Raw genomic sequence first — 23477 nt, 5'->3', positions numbered from 1 at the left:
TCCCCGTCCGTGGTGAAATGTGAATCATGGTAGTACAATACCTTCCCACGATTGGTTGTTATAAATAGAAACGTTCACAAACGACCGAATTGTGTTAATATTGTTTGTTATTTCATGAAATACATTAGTTTGACAAATATGATTTATGTTTAAGGCTGAAGTTTGAAAACATACTGAACGATTTTGGTATTTGAAACGAGGCTTGGCGCAGTCTATGCTTCACGTAAAGGTCAACTCAGTGCAAGCTCACGGATGTAGTCTAGTCAACATAATGACATGCCCGTACGCGGTCCTGTGAGACAAACAGTATGGGGCTTTGTACTGGTGGGAAACGGAACAGGATAATCCTGATCTTTTTAGGTTAAAATGCCAGTGGTTGTTATCTTTCAAAAATCAATATGTTTCAAACAGTTACTGTAAATAACTCGTTTGAGGATCACTTGACCAATAAATGTGACATATTAGGTATTACAAGATTTTTCTTTGTTTAATATTTCAGCGTTGTGAAAACTGGGGTAGTTCTCAACCGAAAATTAACAAAGACGGGTGTACAGCTAATGTTTCACTCCATTGTATGACGACTTGTGCCTCTTACTGACATGGGACTATATCAAAAATGGCTGAATGCATATTTTTTTCAAGAGGACAACTTCCTAACTTTAGTTGTCTGCTTTCAGACTATGAAACATACTGAAGTCTTCACACGGGAAATTCCAAACGTACCCGTGGTTCAATGATAATGAGTGAATGTGTTTTACCCTGCTCTGGACCTGCCTGGCCTTTCAAGGCCTACACGGCTGTAACAAAATCTACCATGCTGTACCAAGGCCTACACGACTGTATCAAGGCCTACGTGCCTGTGCCAAGCCCTACATGACTGTAGCAAGCCTACATGGCTGTATCAAGGCCAACACGACTGTATCAAGGCCTACGTGCCTGTGCCAAGCCCTACATGACTGTAGCAAGCCTACATGGCTGTATCAAGGCCAACACGACTGTATCAAGGCCTACATGCCTGTGCCAAGCCCTACATGACTGTAGCAAGCCAACATGACTGTAGCAAGGCCTACACGACTGTATCAAGGCCTACGTGCTTGTGCAAAGTCCTACATGAGTGTAGCAAGCCTACATGGCTGTATCAAGGCCAACATGACTGTATCAATACCTGCTATGTTTTACCAGGGCCAATATGTCTGTATCAAGGCCTACATGTTGTATCAAAGTTTATATGGCTGCATTAATGCCTATTATGCTTTATCAGTACCTACTATGCTGCACCTAGGCCAGTATGTCTTTATCAAGGCCTACAGGGGTATATCAAAGTTTATATGTCTGTATTAACGTATTAATCAATACTGCTGTGCTGTATCAAGGCCAGTGTGGCTGTATCAATACCTGCTTGGCCTATCATGCTAATGAAGAGGATAAGTAGCAAGAAGATGGAGCTCAGTGGGATTGATCACTTCAGTTCAAGCAATGAGACAAGATACTGGTACCCCAACAAATGCTAATAATCAGAGTAAGTTGGAGATTCAGACACAGGACCAGTGAATCATGGCATACAAAAGGGACACAACTCTGCACAGCAAACTGTGGTGCTTAAGCTGAAGATTCTACTGGTGACCCAGAAGTGATGTAAATTGTTTGTGATAAATGTAAACAGTACTCAAGTTATACCAGAACTTCAGCTTTCCCTATTGTGAAAGCATTAGGTTATCATCATGAAAACACATGGGTTTGGATCATTAGGTAGCCAGGAGTGGAATGAGTGGGTGAGTTAATTTATCTTTACACAACTTTTATCAATATGACAGTAAGGGACACCTGAAATGGGCATCATATTATGTGCACAAAAGGGCACATAGGTCATCAGCGTGATGAGTGAACACATTAAGCTACCTCATTATCCCAACCATGAGGTGAAACTCTAGCCGCTTTTAATATCAGCTAAAGTGTCAATGTCAGCTGAAACAACAGCCTGCTCTGTAGCCAAAACTGTCAGCATTACCAACCATCATCACTGTAGTTTATCAACAACAAGAGAGGCAGTTGTGTGGACATTAGTATATTTACATATGTACAAGCATAAATAAATTGGTTTGACACAAAAACATAAAGCACATAAAGGTGAATCCGAGCAGTGACTCACAATGAAAGACTGACATACGTGCTGACTCCACTACCTCAGAGCCAGGCACAGTGTTGGTGTTCATACAATATGAAATTATGGCTACAGAGATATGGGTCACCTTCCATCACAGTTACCAAGGTTTTGTAGTGTAATGCCGGGTATCATAATTACAAAAATTACTGCTTACAAAATATCCAGCTTTACAAGGATGTTTCATCAATGGCGAAAACACGTTATCACAAGCAACGTCATTATTACATGCAGTCATTAACATTTGTACAGTACATATAATTTTTTTTTTTTGGTTTAAAGGGGAAAAAAAGCATAATACTGGAGTTCAGGAAAGGAAAAGCCATAAACATACGCAGAATAATAAACAAACACACACCACCTCCATCCACAGAAATCACAGTGTTTTACATATCAACAAAATTTTCAAACCTACTTTAATTCCCACTTGAATGAAATTACATTTTTTTAATTACTTTCTTGTAACATTTTTTTTATAATCTATGTACAAATAATACCACGGTAACAAAGCACTAACTTGGTACCATGAAGTGCAGCCTCAGATAACTAAGTGGCAACTTTAGTGCAATGGATACAGTCAGCACAAGACATCTATACTGAACAGCAGAAGAAATGACACTTTTGTGGGGAGGAGGGAGAGGGTCAAGCTCTTAAATAGAAGACATAAATATGTATGCTTATTTTTACATTTCCTATTTTCAAAACGTGTTTCTCTTGCTGTTCAGTATACTTATCATATCTGACATGTTTCTTCAATTTTGAGTACAAATCTAATGTGAAACAACCCCTTATTTTGCTCACTCGAATGAAGTTTAAATCCATCATCTGGGCCTCTTCCCTAAGAACTAATCTCTCTATTCGGTCTCCCTGATCCCAGGAAATACATTTAAACAAGACTCCAATTCAAGTCTGGAATGAATGGGCTAGTGTTGATTGCCTGAGACGACATTAGCCATTGTTCCGTTTGTTCTGGATTCCATTTGTGTAGCATATAATGGACAAAAATAGTTAGATATATATGTAAACTTTGAAATCATGAATAATGATCTATTCATAGACACACTTATGAAATATCAATCATAAAAATACCAATATCCCTACTTTAATTTGTCCAGTATATATTTTATATTTCAAGACCAATATTTAAGTGATGCCGACTCTTGTGCATCATTTCATCCAACAATTAAAACAATCGTAAGAAAGTATGATGGTCCGGGCAAGACTTTCAAATCACCGCAAGTGAGTGAAAATGGTTTCATGTCACTTATGCTGAATACAATGTTTTCATAGGAATCTGTTGAATGCAGAAGAACTTACCTTCGTTTTCATCAACAAAATCTTATGCCTTTTTCGTAACAGAAACTTTAAACAGGCCTGTATTTCTTCCCAAAGTAATTACTGGTTTCGCTGAGGTGTTAAATTGGTGGCTCTTTCGCAGGAAAAAATATCCCATCCGAATCATATTTGAGTGTGGACGCCAAGTGCAGCATGACCTGGTGATTCACGTGACTAGAGGGGGACAAGACGTGAGGAGATGAAATACCGGACATTGTAACAACACTGCCAGTTCATCCAAGCTTCTTCCTACTGCTAATGCTTTGTTTCCAGAGCCTGACACAACACTGTATGAGAGGAATTAGTAGCTGGATGAGCTGTATCTGCAGCAGCTGAACACGTACAAACTGAACATGCACTAGCTGATGCGGAACAGTTCTGACATAAAGTACACACAGCTGCATCTTAATACACTATCACCTGACAATATTCACAGTGTAGTGATCCTTAAGTTTCCTAGCTGGATAAAAGCAAGATAAAAACAGACATGCCCTACAAGCCATACAGCACAGTATCCACTGACATTCAGAAGAACTCTAATCAATCATTTAGCACCATCAGGTCTCCTCAACTTAACATGACCACTCAAACAACGCTACAAGGCAAACAATGGGCACTGCTTCAACATTTTTCATGGCTTCCAAGTCCACTGATATGGTGAGTGAGTGAGTGAGTGAGTGAGTGAGTGAGTGAGTGAGTGAGTGAGTGAGTTTAGTTTTACACCTCACTCAGCAATATTCCTGCTATATGGCAACGGCCTGTAAATAATGAAGCCTAGACTAGACAATCAAGTGACAAACAGCATGAGCATCAATCTGTGCAACTGGGAACCAATGACATGTAAACCAAGTCAGTGAGCCTGACCACCCGATCCTGTTTGTTGACTCTTATGACAAGCATAGTCGCCTTTTATGGCAAGCATGGGTTGCTGAAGCCATATTCTACACCAGATCTTCATGGGTTCATTTAAAATGGTGACTATGAAAGAGCATGAAAATGATGTCACGATGGGACAACACTTTTTGTACATAAAAGAGCAGTGCATCAATGACAGGACACAACTTAATAAAGACTGGCTTTGACGTCTTCAGGGTAAGGAGGACTTGAGTAAGGGTGCATGAAGGTAAGATTTATCAGTATTCCAGCGATATCACAGTGTACATGCTTAACATGATGCAGGTCAAGGAAGCTAACGATACTTGCACATTCACTGCGCAACCAAATGACTAAGGGCAGAACTGGGATTCAAACACAAATCAGTTGATATCAACAAACCTCTAACTACCTGCTTACCCTAGTACATCACAAATAAGGGACAAACACACATTCATGTTGACTTCACATCAATGGGGACTAGCAGCACCAGACTTACAAAACAAGTCCTGGTCCAGAAGTAAACACACCCCATGTTCAAGCAGGACAATGTACCAACATGTCATGACGTTTTTTCCTGATATCCCTTCAAGTTACCAGTACTTTCATTACTCTATAAAACAAAGAAAAGTTCCCAGACCTTGTACAGAGAAAGGAATCATGTGCGATATACTGTATATAACACAAAAGCATGTAGTTTGTAACACCCTGTATCTACCTGCATCCTGACCCTGTGCAGAGAAAGGGATCACGTGCTGCAAACGGTATTTAACATAAAAAAAGGAATCACATGCTGTATACTGTATATAACACAGTAGCATAGAGTGTGTAACAACATGTCTCCATCTGTTCCCCAAACATGTACAGAGGAAAGAATGACATGCTGTATACTGTATATAATACAGAAACAAAGGGGAGTATAACATCTGTGTGTACCTGTTCCCCAACCCTGTACAGAGAAAGGAATCATATGCTGTATACTGTATATGACACAGAAGCATGGAGTGTATAACACCTGTATCTACCTGTTCCCCTGCCCTGTACTGAGGAAAGAATCACATGCTGTATTGTGTATATAATACAGAAGCATCACGTCTGTAACAGCCTGTATCTATCTGATCCTAAACCCTGTACAGAGTAAGGAATCATATGCTGTATACTGTATATAACACAGTACCATGGAGTGTATAACACCTGTATCTACTTGTTCCCCAACCATGTGCAGAGAAAGGAATCACATGCTGTATACTGTATATAATACAGAAGCATGGAGCGTATAACACCTGTATCTACCTGTTCCCCTGCCCTGTACAGAGGAAAGAATCACATGCTGTATTGTGTATATAATACAGAATCATGAAGTCTGTAACAGCCTGTATCTATCTGTTCCTAAACCCTGTACAGAGAAAGGAATCACATGCTGTATAATGTATAAAACACAGAAGCATGGAGTGTATAACACCTGTATCTATCTGTTCCTAAACCCTGTACAGAGAAAGGAATCACATGCTGTATACTGTATATAATACAGAAACAAAGGGGAGCATAACGTCTGTGTGTAACTGTTCCCCAACCCTGTACAGAGAAAGGAATCACATGCTGCATACTGTATATAACACAGTACCATGGAGTGTATAACACCTGTATCTACTTGTTCCCCAACCATGTGCAGAGAAAGGAATCACATGCTGTATACTGTATATAACACAGAAGCATGGAGTGTATAACACCCTGCCTCTACTTGTTCCTAAGCCCTGTACAGAGAAAGGAATCACATGCTGTATAGTGTATAAAACACAAAAGCACAGAGTGTACAACACCTGTATCTACCTGTTGCCCAGCCATGTACAGAGAAAGGAATCACATGCTGTATACTGTATATAACACAGAAGCAGAGAGTGTATAACACCCTGTATCTACCTGTTGCCCAACAATGTACAGAGAAAGGGATCTGGTGCTGCAAACTGTATTTAATACATGAAGCATGAAGTGTTTAACACCTGTATCTACCTCTTCCCAAACCTTGTACAGAGAAAGGAATCACATGCTGTATACTGCACATGATACAGAAGCAAACAGGAGTATAACATTTGTATGTACTTGTTCCCCGACCCTCTACAGAAAAAAGAATCACATGCTGTATTGTGTATATAACACAGTAGCATAGAGTGTGTAACACCCTGTATCTACCTCTTTCCCTAAACTGTACAGAGAAGGGAATCACATACTGTATTCTGTGTATAACACAGAAGCAAACAGGAGTATAACATTTGTATGTACTTGTTCCCCGACCCCCTACAGAGAAAAGAATCACATGCTGTATTGTGTATATAACACAGTAGCATAGAGTGTGTAACAGCCTGTATCTACCTGTTTCCCTAACCTGTACAGAGAAGGGAATCACGTGCTGTGTACTGTATATAACACAGAAGCACAGAGTGTATAACACATGTATCTACCCCTTCCTAAACCCTGTACAGAGAAAGGAATCACATGCTGCATACTGTATATAACACAGAAGCACAGAGTGTATAACACCCTGTATCTACCAGGTCCCCAACTGTGTACAGAGAAAGGAATCACATGCTGTATACTGTATATAACACAGAAGCAGAGAGTGTATAACACCCTGTATCTACCTGTTGCCCAACAATGTACAGAAAAAGGGATCTGCTGCTGCAAACTGTATTTAATACGAGAAGCATGAAGTGTTTAACACCTGTATCTACCTCTTCCCAAACCTTGTACAGAGAAAGGAATCGCATGCTGTATACTGTATATAACACAGAAGCACAGAGTGTATAACACCTGTATCTACCTCTTCCCCAACTGTGTACAGAGAAAGGAATCACATGCTGTATACTGTATATAATACAGAAGCATGGAGTGTATAACACCTGTATCTACCTGTTTTCCTGCCCCGTACAGAGGAAAGAATCACATGCTGTATTGTGTATATAATACAGAAGCATCAAGTCTGTAACAGCCTGTATCTATCTGATCCTAAACCCTGTACAGAGAAAGGAATCACATGTTGTATACTGTATATAATACAGTACCATGGAGTGTATAACACCTGTATCTACCTGTTCCCCTGCCCTGTACACAGGAAAGAATCACATGCTGTATTGTGTATATAATACAGAAGCATGAAGTCTGTAACAGCCTGTATCTATCTGATCCTAAACCCTGTACAGAGAAAGGAATCACATGTTGTATACTGTATATAATACAGTACCATGGAGTGTATAACACCTGTATCTACCTGTTTTCCTGCCCCGTACAGAGGAAAGAATCACATGCTGTATTGTGTATATAATACAGAAGCATGGAGTGTATAACACCTGTATCTACCTGTTTTCCTGCCCCGTACAGAGGAAAGAATCACATGCTGTATTGTGTATATAATACAGAAGCATCAAGTCTGTAACAGCCTGTATCTATCTGATCCTAAACCCTGTACAGAGAAAGGAATCACATGTTGTATACTGTATATAATACAGTACCATGGAGTGTATAACACCTGTATCTACCTGTTCCCCTGCCCTGTACACAGGAAAGAATCACATGCTGTATTGTGTATATAATACAGAAGCATGAAGTCTGTAACAGCCTGTATCTATCTGATCCTAAACCCTGTACAGAGAAAGGAATCACATGTTGTATACTGTATATAATACAGTACCATGGAGTGTATAACACCTGTATCTACCTGTTTTCCTGCCCCGTACAGAGGAAAGAATCACATGCTGTATTGTGTATATAATACAGAAGCATCAAGTCTGTAACAGCCTGTATCTATCTGATCCTAAACCCTGTACAGAGAAAGGAATCACATGCTGTATACTGTATATAATACAGTACCATGGAGTGTATAACACCTGTATCTACTTGTTCCCCAACCATGTGCAGAGAAAGGAATCACATGCTGTATACTGTATATAACGCAGAAGCATGGAGTGTATAACACCCTGCCTCTACTTGTTCCTAAACCCTGTACAGAGAAAGGAATCACATGCTGTATTGTGTATATAATACAGAAGCATGGAGTGTATAACACCTGTATCTACCTGTTTTCCTGCCCCGTACAGAGGAAAGAATCACATGCTGTATAATGTATAAAACACAGAAGCACAGAGTGTACAACACCTGTATCTACCTGTTCCCTGACCCTATACAGACAAAGGAACCACATGTTGTATACTGTATATAACACAGAAGCATGGAGTGTATAACACCTGTATCTACCCGTTGCCAAGTCATGTATAGAGAAAGAAATCACATGCTGTATACTGTATATAACACAGAAGCATAGAATGTATAACACCCTGTATCTACCTGTTGCCCAGCCATGTACAGAGAAAGGAATCACATGCTGTATACTGTATATAACACAGAAGCATAGAATGTATAACACCCTGTATCTACCAGTTGCCCAACAATGTACAGAGAAAGGGATCTGGTGCTGCAAACTGTATTTAATACATGAAGCATGAAGTGTTTAACACCTGTATCTACCTCTTCCCAAACCTTGTACAGAGAAAGGAATCACATGCTGTATACTGCACATGATACAGAAGCAAACAGGAGTATAACATTTGTATGTACTTGTTCCCCGACCCTCTACAGAGAAAAGAAACACATGCTGTATTGTGTATATAACACAGAAGCATAGAATGTATAACACCCTGTATCTACCTGTTTCCCTAACCTGTACAGAGAAGGGAATCACATGCTGTATACTGTATATAACACAGAAGCACAGAGTGTATAACACCTGTATCTACCCCTTCCTAAACCCTGTACAGAGAAAGGAATCACATGCTGCATACTGTATATAACACAGAAGCACAGTGTATAACACCTGTATCTACCTGTTGCCCAACAATGTACAGAGAAAGGAATCACATGCTGATTACTGAGTGAGTGAGTGAGTTTTATGCCGCGCACAGCAATATTCCAGCTATATGGCGGCGGTTTGTAAATAACTGAGTTTGGACCAGACAATCCAGTGATCAACAACATGAGCATCGATCTGCACAATTGGGACCCGATGACGTGTCAACCAAATCAGAGAGTCTGACGACCTGATCCCGTTAGTCGCCTCTTATGACAAGCATAGTCGCCTTTTATGGCAAGCATGGGTTGCTGAGGGCCTATTCTACCCCGGGACCTTCACGGGACCTGTATACTGTATATAACACAGAAGCATGGAGTGTATAACACCTGTATTTAGCTGTTCGCCAACCATGTACAGAGAAAGGAATCCCATGCTGCATACTGTATATAACACAAAAGCATGGACTGTATAACACCCTGTATCTAAATGTTCCTTAAAGAATCATATGATGTATACTGTATGTAACACAGATATATGGAGTGTGTAATGCCCTATAAACAGCTGTTCCCCTGCCCTATACAGAAAGAGATTGACATGCTGGCACACTATCACAGATAGCAATCACAGTGTTGACTAACAACCATATATTACAAATGATTTTACAGTTTTTGTCATTTCCAGACACAATAAAAATGAGCATGCAAATGTGCACATTCTGACATAGTACAAATATGTGAGGGATAATTGGCTGTGATAAAACAGCAAACAACAGCCTGTCTTGCTGTAAACAGAGAAAATGACGATCTACAATGACTTAGGCCTACAGGATGTACAAGGGGAGAGGAAGCACTTCAGATTGTCGGGGGCACCTGTCTTTGATCAATAAAAAAACTACATAACCTAAGGAGCAACATGGACTACCATGCCCTATACATGTCTGAAACAATGGACTGTCAGTTCCAAAAGTAATCGGTGACATTCAGATCAATCTGGAGCTCATGGCTAAGTCTGTCTTGGGACCAACAATGAGGAAAATGTTTTTTTTCACTTCATTTGTGGGTGTGAATTACTCATCTACAATCAGAAACACATGGCAACCTATTAGTAAGACATTCAAAACAACAGAACATTCTATGCTGGACTAGCAAACGGCCTGAATCAACTTGTTCATGCAACATCACTTGGCTTCCTTCAAGTTACATAACTCATCACGCAGCATCTTTCAAGCAACATCACTCGTCATCCTCCAAGCAACATCAGTCGGCATCCTTCAACTTCAAGCGACATCACACAGCATCCTCCAAGCGTCATCAGTCTGCATCATTCAAGCAAGATCACTCAGCATCATTCAAGCAACATCACTTGGCATCCTTCAAGCAACATCACACTGCATCCTTCAAGCAACATCACACTGCATCCTTCAAGCAAGATCACTTGGCATCCTTGAAGCAACATTACTAGGCATCCTTCAAGCAAACATCACAAAGCATCTACCATACAACATCACTCAGTATACATGAGAATGAGCTACAGAGAACCAGTTCTGTAAGAGTGTTTCCGAGATTCACATCCACTGTCATGACACCCCCTCCATCACACTGTTGCTTCCTCCATGGGGACTACGCCCACACCTACCCCTCCTTCATGGGCACTCATGGAGGCAACAAACGTCCATGTGTTAGACTCCGGATCATACATCTCCACTGAGTTCAAGTTGGCCTGACCATCGTAGCCTCCTATTGCATATAACTTCCCATACGTTGCTGCTATGGCAACTCGACTTCTCTTCATCTTCATATGCAAAACATATTCCCATGTATTCGTGCCTGGGTCATAGCGCTCAACAGTCTTGAGAAACATTGCACCATCGTAGCCTCCAACGGCATACAGTTTACCATTGAGAGCTGCCACGCCTAGGCGACAGCGTTTGGAGTTCATGTTGGCTATAGTTCTCCATTGTCCCGTTGTCGTGTTGTAACATTCTACCTACAACCAAACAATCAACAGTGTCTAATCAAAGCTCTGTGGGTGAAAATGTTGGTATAGTTATCACAACATGTTTCCTATCTTTCTAACACAGCTGTCAACAATAGTAAAGCTATTTGAATCTATCTGTCAATCAAGCCTGCACTAAACAATCCTGTGATTCATATTACAAGCATTCATACCAAGCAACCAAGTGATTTATACCAATAATCATCTTATATTTCAACCTAGCATCTTCACGTGGTGGACACACATCTGGGATTCAATTTTGGGAGGGAAAAAAACTTGCAAAAGTGCAAGTGACTTTAAGAAAGTAAATTGTCCTGACTAATTTTCCCACTTGTCCTGACTTTTATGACATAATCATGATGATGTAACTATGAAATTAAATCAACGTGGTATCTGATGTTATTATTTAGTGGACTATTTATTGAGAAGGGATAAATAGCAAAGAAAGATAACTCTATTTCATATTCATTGTGAAACTTAATAGCTACATTTTGTGCAGATATGAAATGAAAATGTAATTTTCTGAATAAAATTGATATTTTATACTCATCCTGACTCATGCTTGTTTTGCTTATCTCCACCCTCTATGTGAAGATAGTTGAATACTTGAAATCCCTTGAAGTCCCACCTAAAAGAAGCAGATGTTCAATACACTCATCCATCCAGGTATTCCTGTTCTTCCAATATTCATCTGTGAGATGGAGGGGATCACATCCAGTCGAACCTGTCTTCTCTAGAAGTATCATTCATTGACTAGACCATGATGATATATAGATCAGCTAGCATCCTGCTAGTGTCTAATGGAACTGTATGTGAAGATTTCCAATGAAGACCACTCGCAACCCTTCTTCATGTACAAGTATCTTCATTACAAGTACAGGGTCAAATAACTCGTGCTAGTCTGTACGAGACATGGACTCTCAACCATTTTACTCCACAGACCATCTTGGTCTCAATATTACTTGATAAACAGTGAGATTTTAGATGTACTAGTTTCTTCCTCCAGCAAGCAATCTAATAGCAACTCTTTCTTCATGATGTCCTCATCATAGAGTTGCAACCCTTCTTCATGTATAAGTAACTCCTTTACAAGTACAGGGTCATCATCACACTTGATAAATAGGGGTTCCATCTGTGGAACTGTTAGTTGTTGTGGTACAACCAGGGGCCTAAACTGGTTAATGTCGGTGACGTCCTCAGTGGTGTTGTCATGTGTGTGGTGGTTTCCATCACAGTGGATGATGTGCAAAAGCAGTCCTCCATTATTGTTGTAAGCGAGCTGTTTCCAGGTAGAGCGGATGTCAACACCAAAGCTCTTACTTCATGTGGATTGGGGGCTCTCGGATGTTCAAATCCTGCTGCTTTGTAGGCCCTCAGTATAACAGCTCTCATCCATACAGAGATAGTGATGCAGGATATTTCCGTAGCTCTCTCAGTAGATAGTGGGATAAACAGTTGCATGAACTTTGTCTCCTTGACTGGGCATAATGATGAATCCTATGTATCATGTGGCCTGACTGTCAAATACACCGGGATGCATAATTGCACTGGTTGTCCAGACACTTGATTTTTGGCGATAAATCCCATAACAGTCCTTGGTACACAATCTCACGATGACCGGTGACAAAGTCTAGAGCATGTATTTTAGACATCCGTGCTGCCATTGATAGGGCAAGTAGAAACAGCAGTTTCTGTGTCAACAGTTCGAAGGATGTCCGATCTAGAGGATCGGAACTCTCTAAAACTAACCTCTAAACTACACCAAGATGTCATAACTAATGGCGACGATCTTCGTGAACCGAAGTGTTCACACTGTGCAACCTCTAAACTGTGTCAAGATGATACAGCTGATGCTGAAGATCTTTGTGAACAGAAGTGTACAAATGCATCTTCTTCATCTGACAGACCTGTGGCAGCTGTCGGATCGTCACATAGGTGACTGTAGTTGACTGCTGATGACCAAATGCTGCAGAAAAAATTCACAGGAGCACCCGACCTCTTGAGGGTACATGTTGTAAATGTCAGCGCTGAAGGTTGCAGCGCCGTTGTAGATGCAGTAGATGAAGGTATAGTAGATGCTGCATGTTGCGCTGATTCCCTGAAGCTCTGCACCTCAGGTAGTAGGCATCGAGATACATCATAGATTTCTCATTCATTGGGAGGGACAACATAATTGCTGGAAGACTTCAAAGAGGAGCTGGTCCGTTGTTTCAGTGAAGATCTGGTAGTTGAAGATTAGACCGATTTGTGTGCCAATGCATGGGCTAAAGGGAGGTTACTCATGGGTGAGTGTTGATTTTTCGTCAGATTTTATGAAGGGAACTTCAAGGGATTCAAGCGTCCCACTATGTTCGATTAGAAGAAGGAGACAGCATAGGTATGAGTCAGGATACGGAAATATAATGCAAATTGATATACTGAAATAGTAGAAAAAAGGGAAGACATTCTACATATTGGTAAGAGACAGAGTTCATAAAAATGGTGGCCATGAATAACATGCGTCAAATAATATGGTCTGAGAATCCAGAACAGTTAGGTTCATGACAGGATGAGAACCGAACTTACAGAATCAAAAATTGACAATCCATCATGGCCGCCACAGGCGTAGATGTCACCATGCAATACAGCAACACCAGCTGCACTTCGGTATTTTTGCATACTTGTCATCATTGTCCACCTGTGAAAGGGAAATAACTCCATTCACTCAACCATTTATATAAACTCTGTCCAATTGGCAAAGAACTTAATTAATTCACCACAGAAGAATAAATACAATCGTTACAATATGTTAAACCATTTCTGGGGTTATTCAAACAATACTGCGGGTATACTTCGGAGACCCAGCTTATTAATTCACTCTTAATGACATGGCAACATGTTATCAACACTTACATGTTCGACTTGGGATCGAAGCACTCGACGGACTTGAGAGATGAGACTCCATCATACCCACCACAGACAAACAGCTTTCCATTCAAGGCTGCTGCTCCCAGAGCACTAGGCAAGGGTGAAACAGAAGCTCGGTATAATCTTCAGGTAAGGAAACAGTGTGTGTTGCTCCATTTGTTATTGATTTTTGTCACTGCACCTGAATGTTGTTTTACTCAGGTTCACCTAGTCTCTAATAGATGTTCTGAAGGCTCTAAGGAAAACTTATCATTAAACATACAATTGTTGAAACTGAAGAATCCAACAGCTGATTATACATGGTTGTCTCCCCTACCTTCTCTTGCAGTTCATAGGGGACACTTTCTTCCAGCGTTTGCTCTCCTGCTCGAACACCTCCACTGTGTTCAGTCTGTCCATGCCATTGTAGCCGCCAATGGCATACAGGTAACCTGAACAAACACACAACAGGTGACCAGGTGAGGTTGACTACAGAAAGGCATAGTTCAATACTTTTCTGTGGTGTTTCTATATCCTGTACATCCATCACATTGATTGGTTTGTCTGTGTATTTGATTAACTACAGAAAGGCATGGGTGTAAACTAGTCAGTGCTCAGGATATGTAATTAGAGCAGTCACAAGGTAAGTGGTCAGTGTAAGACACTATAGACTCACCATTGAGGACAGCAACACCCACTCGACTCCTCATGGTGCTCATTGCCTCTGCCACTTTCCACCGCCCCACGACCGGATCAAAACACTCCACTGTGCTTAGAGAGTCACCTATAACATCAGTTTTCGGAACTGACATAACAGTGATGATGTGAACTGATAATGTGAACTGAAGAATCTTATGATTTGAGCTAAAGCACCCAAGGATGTGATCTCCAGTATCTGAAGATGGTAACTCTCGCACCTTAAGAAATAAAATCAAATACCTGAAGATGTAAATTGACAATGTAAGATGTAAACAGACATACCCGAGGACGTGAGGCCACCCACAGCATATATGATGCCAGGCACATCAGTACAACACCGTGGTCGTGTTTTGAAAGTCTGCAACAATGTCCGTCTCTCTGGCATCAGGTGGTAATCTCGAGCTTCATCCAACAAATCTCTGAGAAATGTAAGCAGAATGCCTTCACTAAATCTCAGAACTGACTTACAAACAGATATACATGCAAAACATGCATACATGTGTACATCGTCAGTGTGTGCCAAATATGTTTAAGTCGACTCACCTGTGCATGGCGCCTGCAACATTTTCAGAATATTTTTGTTATAAAATGAGAACTTTTTTCACCTAGGCATGCTGAACCTAACAAACTTTTACCCAACACAGTCCTCGTATTACTTTCAAAGTCAGTTTTCTAGTATACTTATTACCTGCACTGCAGAGAGCTCTTGATCAGTTCCTCAGTTGCCACCTTGTCTGACAGATACTGAGGAGTGAGCAACGGTAACCGGACCTTCACCATCAACTCTGGTAGGGACTCCTTCCTTTTCTCTACCAAGTGTTTCACCCACCTCAGGGCTGACTCAAATACCTGTCAGCAAGAGCAAACAAGTCACATCTGTAATGTGTTCATTTGTCTTAAAGTTATTTTGTTCAAGACAGTGTGCCATCACAACCTATGGAAAAATAACCCTCTTCAACTCTGCTCCTAGTGTGGCTGTACAGATTCCAGGGCAGTCAATGAGGATAGCATGTCAGTAAATTGAGGCATGTCCAATTGTCACCACATTCACATGAGTACTGCTGCATATTATCAACTACTGGTTTGAATGGTGCAGACGTCATTGGTTTGAGTGGTGCAGGTGTTACTGGTTTGCCTTGCGCAGACGTCGCTAGCTTGTGTGAAGCAGACATCAATGGTATTCCTGGTGCAGAAGTCACGGGTTTGTAGTGGTACAAATGTCACTGGTTTGATTCGTGAAGATATCAGTGGTTTGTCCAGTGTTGACGTCAGTGGTTTGAGTGGTGCAGACACGACTGCCACACACGACTGCATACATGTAATGAAGTGGTAACCCAATAATCATATTCTGATTCAAACAGCCAGCAACTAATGGTATTGCTAAGAGGAAGTTACCAATGCACATCTTGTATATTATATTTGTTAATGATGACAAACTTGTGGTACCTGTTCTTCATTGGTGACATTGAGTTCATCCCTGGAGATTATGTCGACCATGTCAGTGTGGGTGAGATTGAGGAACTCCTCTGTGCAAGACACCTGACGGAAGTTGTTCTGGATGTACTTGTTGGCCGCTTCCACCAGCCTGGAGCACATATACTGGTCTGCAAAGGCTCGCACTGCAAGGCAGTTCTGTGGGTGCAGTCTTCAAAAACCAAACACATACAGTATCAGAACTTTTGGCGAAAACAAGTCTAATGTGAAACAGTCAGTTCACCATGAATTTCAAGTCATGACAAAATGACTGTTTTGACCTAGTCATGATACTCACGCTTCATATCAACCACACAGGAAGCCCCCTTATGGTGCTGACAAACCATGAAACATAATCATGGCAAGCTGGGATCTGAACCCACAAAGACACATTTCTCCACATTCAATGGACACAACTCTTAACAGTGATGCCTCAGATGACTGGGCTTGCCTTGGCCCAGATTCTCTATACAGATGTTACTTTGAAGTTGATTGTCACCATATTCTCCTATGGAGACAAAACTGCAAAAAAAGGATTGCTGCAAGTACCTCAGCATGTCAGTTCTACCCACCTGTCCTTGAGGAAGTCACAGCATGCCTCCTTCACACTCTGCATGTGGAGGAAGCTAGCAGCAATGAGCAGAGACTGCACATTGTTCAGGTTGATCTCAACACGGCCGTTGTAGGCGTAGTTCACCAGTGACTCCAGGGCACTGCCAGAAACAACACATGAGTAACCATGGCAATCTGTGGGTGAAGTGTTTCAATCTAACGGTTATCTCAGCAGAGCCCCAGATAAGATTTAGCTCATGTGGGTACTGTACCCACTGTATTTTCTTGGAGTGGGTATTATGAATGTTGAGTGGGTATTTCATTTTCGCTAGTCCTTACTAACAGTACAACTTGATATCAACTGATGTCTTTTTCATTAAGCGATTTTTATAAATGTATTTCGTACTCATAGTTTTAAACTTTTCAGCATATCTAACATTTTAAATGCGTAATTGGTACACAACAAATATTTTTCCATGTAAATTGGGATTTTTTCACATGTATTTTACTAGCATATGCAGCTTATCTGGGCCTTTGTCTTACCACCTGAAAGTTCTTCCCTTTAATGTGAATTTCCAGCTTAGTTTGAAAATGCTGATTAATCTCATAATGCTCCTTTTATCACCTCTCCTCATCTTAGTCCTCATCAGAGAAACTACTTTCTAGAGCCAACCCATGAAGAAACGGGATAGAATACAACCCATGCTTGTCATAAAAGGCAACTTTGCTTGTCGTCAGAGGTGACTAACAGGATCGGGCGGTCAGGACTTGGTTGACACGTCATCAGTTCCCAATTGCACAGATCGATGCTCATGCTGTTGATTACTGGACTGTCTGGTCCAGATTCGATTATTTACAGATGGTCGCCATTTAGCTGGAATATTGCTGAGTGCGGCATAAAACTAAACTCACTCACTCACTTTCTCAAGCCACTAAACCTATCAATGTTGTTGTTGTAAAAAGAATATCAGAAACTGAAATATTGTAAACTGAATGTACACTGTCAATACCACATGGAGAACAATATTGTGTTTCAAAGTTATATTTGCAATCACGTTTGCTCAGGGAACACCTCCCTAAGGAAGATCACGATGGACACTGAATCAATATTTTGATACTGAAACAGAATGGTAGACATGCCCACCTGGCATCGATGCCTTGCATGCCGATCTCATCCTGCTTGGATTCCACCATGTCGTGTGTGAACATTGCATGGAAGTAGGGAATGGTCGCTGCCAGAATGATGCGGTGAGCTGAGAACTTCTGATCTCCTACCTGTGGAAATATGAACATTAGTTATAAATATGGAGATCTGTGAGGCACACATGGAGATGCTATTTGTGCAGAGTCGGGGCAGCAATAAAGTTTACCTACACATGGCTCAAGCACATGTTGTGGTATTGATTATACAGGTGAGGGGGCATATGTGGATATGTTTAATATGCAGGGTCAGGTGTGCATGTGGAGATATAACATGATTACTATTACCTGGGGTGAGCCTGTTGCAAAGTATGTGCCATGTGACTGACAGATGGCTTTAGTTCAACTTACATACAAGTGTGTCAAATCCATAACAAATGTACAAATAGGTACATGTGCACTGACCCAATCTAACTTCATATTTTCCTTAATGTTTATCAAACAGATATAAAGTTTTAAATTCTAAATATCCTGAAGATATAAAACTACCACCTATTCAATGCATAATCGTGACCAATCTAACAAACACATGAACAAACACACGATACCTGCCAGACAATCCAGTGATCAATAGCACGAGCATCAACCTGCACATTTGGGGTGAGTGAGTGAGTTTAGTTTTACACCGCACTCAGCAATATTCCAGCTATATGGCGGCGGTCTGTAAATAATCAAGTCTGGACCACACAATCCAGTGACCAACAACATGAGCATCGATCTGCACAATTGGGAACCGATGACATGTGTCAACCAAGTCAGCGAGCCTGACCACCCGATCCTGTTAGTCCTCTCTTACGACAAGCATAGTCACCTTTTATGGCAAGCATGGGTTGCTGAAGGCCTATTCCACCCCGGGACCTTCACAGGTAGCACATTTGGGAACCGATGACATCCCAGATAGCATTCAGACATTAGCCCTACATTGGCCCTTTGGTTACCTACGTTGAGCCAATGTCTGTCAATGTTGGCCCAATTCCTAAAGCTATCTGGGATGTGCCAACCAAGTCAACGAGCCTGACCACCCAATCACATTAGTCACCTCTTACAATAAGCAGAGCCACCTTTCCTCTTATGGTAAGCATAAATTGATAATTTCAATGTTCTTTTGTCAAGTAAACATGTTTATTAGGTCACAAAGTCTACATCAAGTAACACAAGAGCATACGTTACTTGCCATGGTAATATATTAGCCTAAAAATCCAGCAGATCATTAGTCTCACTGATAACGTCAATATATGTCATGTATTTATAAACAGAAGTTAGAATCTGCTAAAATAAACAAACAAGAGCCTGCAGTCAGTCAAACTGGGTCAGTTGATCTTGACACAACAAATAGCATCCGCCATTGATGCAATTGCCTTGTGAGTTTTAGCAATTTCTGACCATCACACTGTCTACCTTCAGGGTTACGTCGCATAATTTTCCCTGTCGTCTGATGTCCGCTATCTTCGGAAAAGCAGCCACGGGTAGATCTTCCTCTATAAACGAGACTCTCTCTTCGGCCATTTTGACTATTGACATTTCCCGCGGATTATCTCCCTTATCTAACAGAATATAGTCTATTTCATGTTTCACCACAATGGGAATTCAATATTTTATCTAAAGGTTTCATCGGATATTAAAACCAGTCAGTAATTAATCTAAAAAATGTAATGATTTACCACTTCTCTAAGCGTATTAGCTGTCTGAAACTTTCACGTCCACTGTGTTGTATGTTTAATTCATCTCCCATCAAAGTGGGTGAGTTACTGTGGGTTCCAAGGCGTCATATCAACGACAACGTTCCTGTGGGTGGCAACTTATCTCAACGCTACACTGAGCAGGTCTCCAAGTCTATGAAGGTAGTTTGTACAAACGATCAATAATGGAGTTTGACCCAGACAATCCAGTGACTGGCATCATGGCAATCAGCAATCAGCTGACCAATCAGCTGCTGGTTATAAATTCATGTGTTTATGTGTGAAGATGATTTCAGTATATTTCATTATTTTATTAATTATTATTATAAGGAAACCTAATTTAAAAAATAATGTTTTGTGAGAATATTGAAATGTAACATTTGTTAACAGTACATTGCAATGGAATATGTTGTCTGTGTCACCAAAAGTTTCAACATTGTCAGAATTGAAGAATGGTTTTCGCGTTGAATGTATGGTTTTGAGTGTTGTTGAATTGCCAAATTTTGTCTTATGTTGTAAATGCATGCACGGTGGATGGGAATACAGTGTGTTTTGTTTCATCTTGCGTATTCCACATAATATATATTGTGCCCCTTTGGCCTACTTGGTGTGTTTCTCTCCACGCAGTTTTAGTGCTATTTTAGCATGACCGCATCATGTCATCCGTACACCTTTATCGTCCATCCTGTACACTGTACCCTTCACTCAGCACATGTGTACGTATGTGATATATTCAGATATTTTACTTCCATTTCGGAATTTCGATCTTACCGAAAGAAAACCTCTTTGAGTGGCATGTTTCATGGCAAATCAGGTAAGAACAAACTTTATGGATGAACAGCTTATTTATTCGGATGATGCAACATATGGATACATATTCTTGTATCGTTGTCAAGCTAGTATCAGGCGATACAAGAATCTGTACCGAAACGTCGCATCATCCTAATAAAGAAGTTGTTTATCCACTACGTTTGTCCTTATCAGAAAGAAAACCACCATTGAAAAAACTTAAACGATGTATGTATGTATGTATGTATGTATGTATGTAGGTAGGTAGGTAGGTAGGTAGGTAGGTAGGTAGGTATGCATGTATGTATGTATGTATGGATGGATGGATGGATGGATGGATGGATGGATGCATGCATGTATGTATAAAAGTATCTGCAGTTTTCCCGCCGATGTTTATATGCTGACATCGCCACAACTACTCATAAGAAAGTAAATTTCAGCATTACTTATATGTACCCCCAGCTGAAATGTCAGGTTCTTCATTGTAACTGTACAGAAGTATAACAATCATGCATTGCCACAAGGTCTCATACTCCTAAGAAAATAGCAAGAGTGGCTAGCATAGTTGATTTCGTATTTTGGTCATGTCGACCTTTCAAATAAAGGACATGCACAAGTCAAAATGGCCCCCAAATACTACCGTGCAAGCAAAGGTGCGTGGTGTGACCGTAAGCATTATATGTCCCAGGGTAGTTTAACATGCACATTACTGTGGCTGGGATGGCAATTGCGCATAACAAATGTGCTGTAGACCCACTTTACTTTGTGTGTTGAAAGAACCCGACCAGGCTTGAGTACATCCCAGTGTGTTATGTTCTTTCACTCTTGTTGAATACTGATTAGTGACTGTATACCCTTAAACAAACTGGGGAACCTGAACTTTCAGTTTGGTGAGGGAGTAGAGGTATACGCGTTGACAAACAGGCAGCCATCTTAAGAACGCACTACCATTTCTCTTTATCATGTAATGCAGATGCACAATAGAATAGCCATGTACATTTGCATGGCTGTCATTCTCATTTGACGGTTTTCAAGCTCGATACATCACTGTAGACCATTATTTTTTAAAATTTAACATCTGTACTTTACTAAGAAAGTGTAATTCTAAATATGACATATGTTACATTTGACCACTTTCTATATGGCATTGTGTAATTACAGTAGTGCCGTAGGAAGCCATCTTGCCGTAACGAAGGTTACATGTTAACTAGTGTTAGGAATTGGTTAAAATCTAATAACTGATGATTGTTTCGTTACAATCGATCAATCATCGAAATGTGGTTAGCGTCATTTTTCAGATTTTCCTATTCAGGGTGTTATTGCAGATAAGTATACATGATGCAACATGTTACTTTAAAGCGACAGGCTTATGACTTGTCTATCATGAACATTAACTTCAAGGTATATTCAGTCAGAAATATTCTAATATTCACTCAGTGAATTGAGATTTCTAACAATAAAACACGTTTTTTTTGGTCCTGAAAACTTTGAAGATATATTCCATCGTTAAGTGTTTCAAAGACTAATCAGTTATTCCAAAATCGTTCGTGTTCGATTATGAGAAACCGCGATCGATTGCTCGGTCGTTTCGTCAATGCGACCAGTCTTCGATTATTTTAATTTATCGGACCACCAATAGTGCTAACCTACTAGATGAAAACCTTGAACACAGTATGGTGCATCCAAGTCACTGGGAATCTTTTAATAGTAGACCAGCAGATCGGCAGATCGGCAGATCATCAGATCCTGGTTCTGCCACTGGAGACCACTCAACTCTAATCTCAGCCGTCATGTCACTGAAGCATTTATAAATGTTACATTCCGAACAGAAGTTGACCAAAACGTTGCATTGTCAGTCTACTACGCAGTGACAGATCCACCATAGGTTCAATCCTTTGCAAGGTATTAATATAAGCATCAACAGTGAGTGAGTGAGTTTAGTTTTACCCAGCACTCAGCAATATTCCAGCTATATGGCGGTAGTCTGTATATAATTGGAAAAGGACCAGATAATCCAGGGATCAACAGAATGAACATCAATACACGCAACTGGGATACGATGACATGAGTCAAACCCAATCAGCAAGCCTGACCATCGCCTCTTACGACAGCGTCCACCCAGTCAGCAAGCCTGACCGCCCGATCCCGTTACTCGCCTCTTTCGGCAGTGTCAACCCAGTCAGCAAGTTTTATGCCTGACCGTACGATCCCGTTACTCGCCTCTTACGACAAGCATGGGTTACTGAAAATCATATCTAACCCGGATCTTCAAGGGTAAACATCAACAGTATATATTGGTAACCACTTAACGCAAAGCAGCATATGGAACTATTTAGTTACGGAGAGATGTCCACATGATGTATATGTGCCACACTGCATATTTTCCAGTCAATTCAATGAACAGCCCCCTCCTTCTTACTTGAATCAACGGAGTGATATTTGCCTTTCCAGGAAGTGAAACATACATTAAGTATCGTTACAATGTTAATGTAATAACCAACCATCATTCTTAACGAATGATTGTTCAGTGATCAAAGATACTCTAAACGTTGTCATCGTTCTTGAAAACTGTTCAGGGCTCTGTTTGAGACCATCGGTGTGTTGAGCTTTTGATTGACGTCAAGTCTCATTGTAAGACATGACAATGATTCTCTGTTATTATGTTTTGTCAACAATAACCGGTAATACAAATGTCTGATCTTTCCGCTTCACCTTCACAAGGACAATCTTGTGTGCTGGAGTCTTTACAACGGGTATAAATACAATATTTCCCTCTCTGTCTGTCTGCCTGTAAACCACCTCTTGACCTCGTGGAACCCGCAATGTCACACCCTTATCGGAACTTGTAGTTTCACCAGATGCCACCAACCTCTTACCCATGTCATTTTTGGTTTCAAAGATAGTCGTAAGGTAATTAATGTCAAACTTCGTGGCCTTGTACCGATCCGTGTCGTCTCGGATTGGAATTACCACTGGTTTTGCGTTCCGTGGAGAA

General features: G+C 40.7%; 1 protein-coding gene across 1 annotated transcript; it reads right to left on the bottom strand.

Annotated features, from left to right (window-relative positions):
- Positions 1–2049: 2049 nt before the first annotated feature.
- On the bottom strand, positions 2050–19524 carry LOC137298536 (kelch-like protein 18). The gene is made up of 17 exons (XM_067830835.1): positions 19413–19524; positions 17959–18089; positions 16835–16975; positions 16236–16434; positions 15478–15638; positions 15072–15208; positions 14767–14874; positions 14428–14542; positions 14097–14201; positions 13770–13881; positions 9554–11195; positions 8888–9193; positions 8529–8787; positions 6841–6998; positions 6470–6561; positions 6200–6279; positions 2050–6100 (listed from the first exon to the last, which is right to left on the bottom strand). The coding sequence occupies exons 1-11, from the start codon at positions 19518–19520 to the stop codon at positions 10803–10805; spliced, it is 1710 nt and encodes a 569-aa protein (XP_067686936.1). The 5' UTR covers positions 19521–19524; the 3' UTR covers positions 2050–6100; positions 6200–6279; positions 6470–6561; positions 6841–6998; positions 8529–8787; positions 8888–9193; positions 9554–10802.
- Positions 19525–23477: the final 3953 nt, after the last annotated feature.

This window comes from Haliotis asinina, chromosome 10 (assembly GCF_037392515.1).
Source record: "Haliotis asinina isolate JCU_RB_2024 chromosome 10, JCU_Hal_asi_v2, whole genome shotgun sequence".
Lineage (NCBI taxonomy): Eukaryota > Metazoa > Mollusca > Gastropoda > Lepetellida > Haliotidae > Haliotis > Haliotis asinina.
The sequence above is the reverse complement of the archived record's forward strand: the minus strand, read 5'-3'. Positions and strand labels throughout refer to the sequence as shown.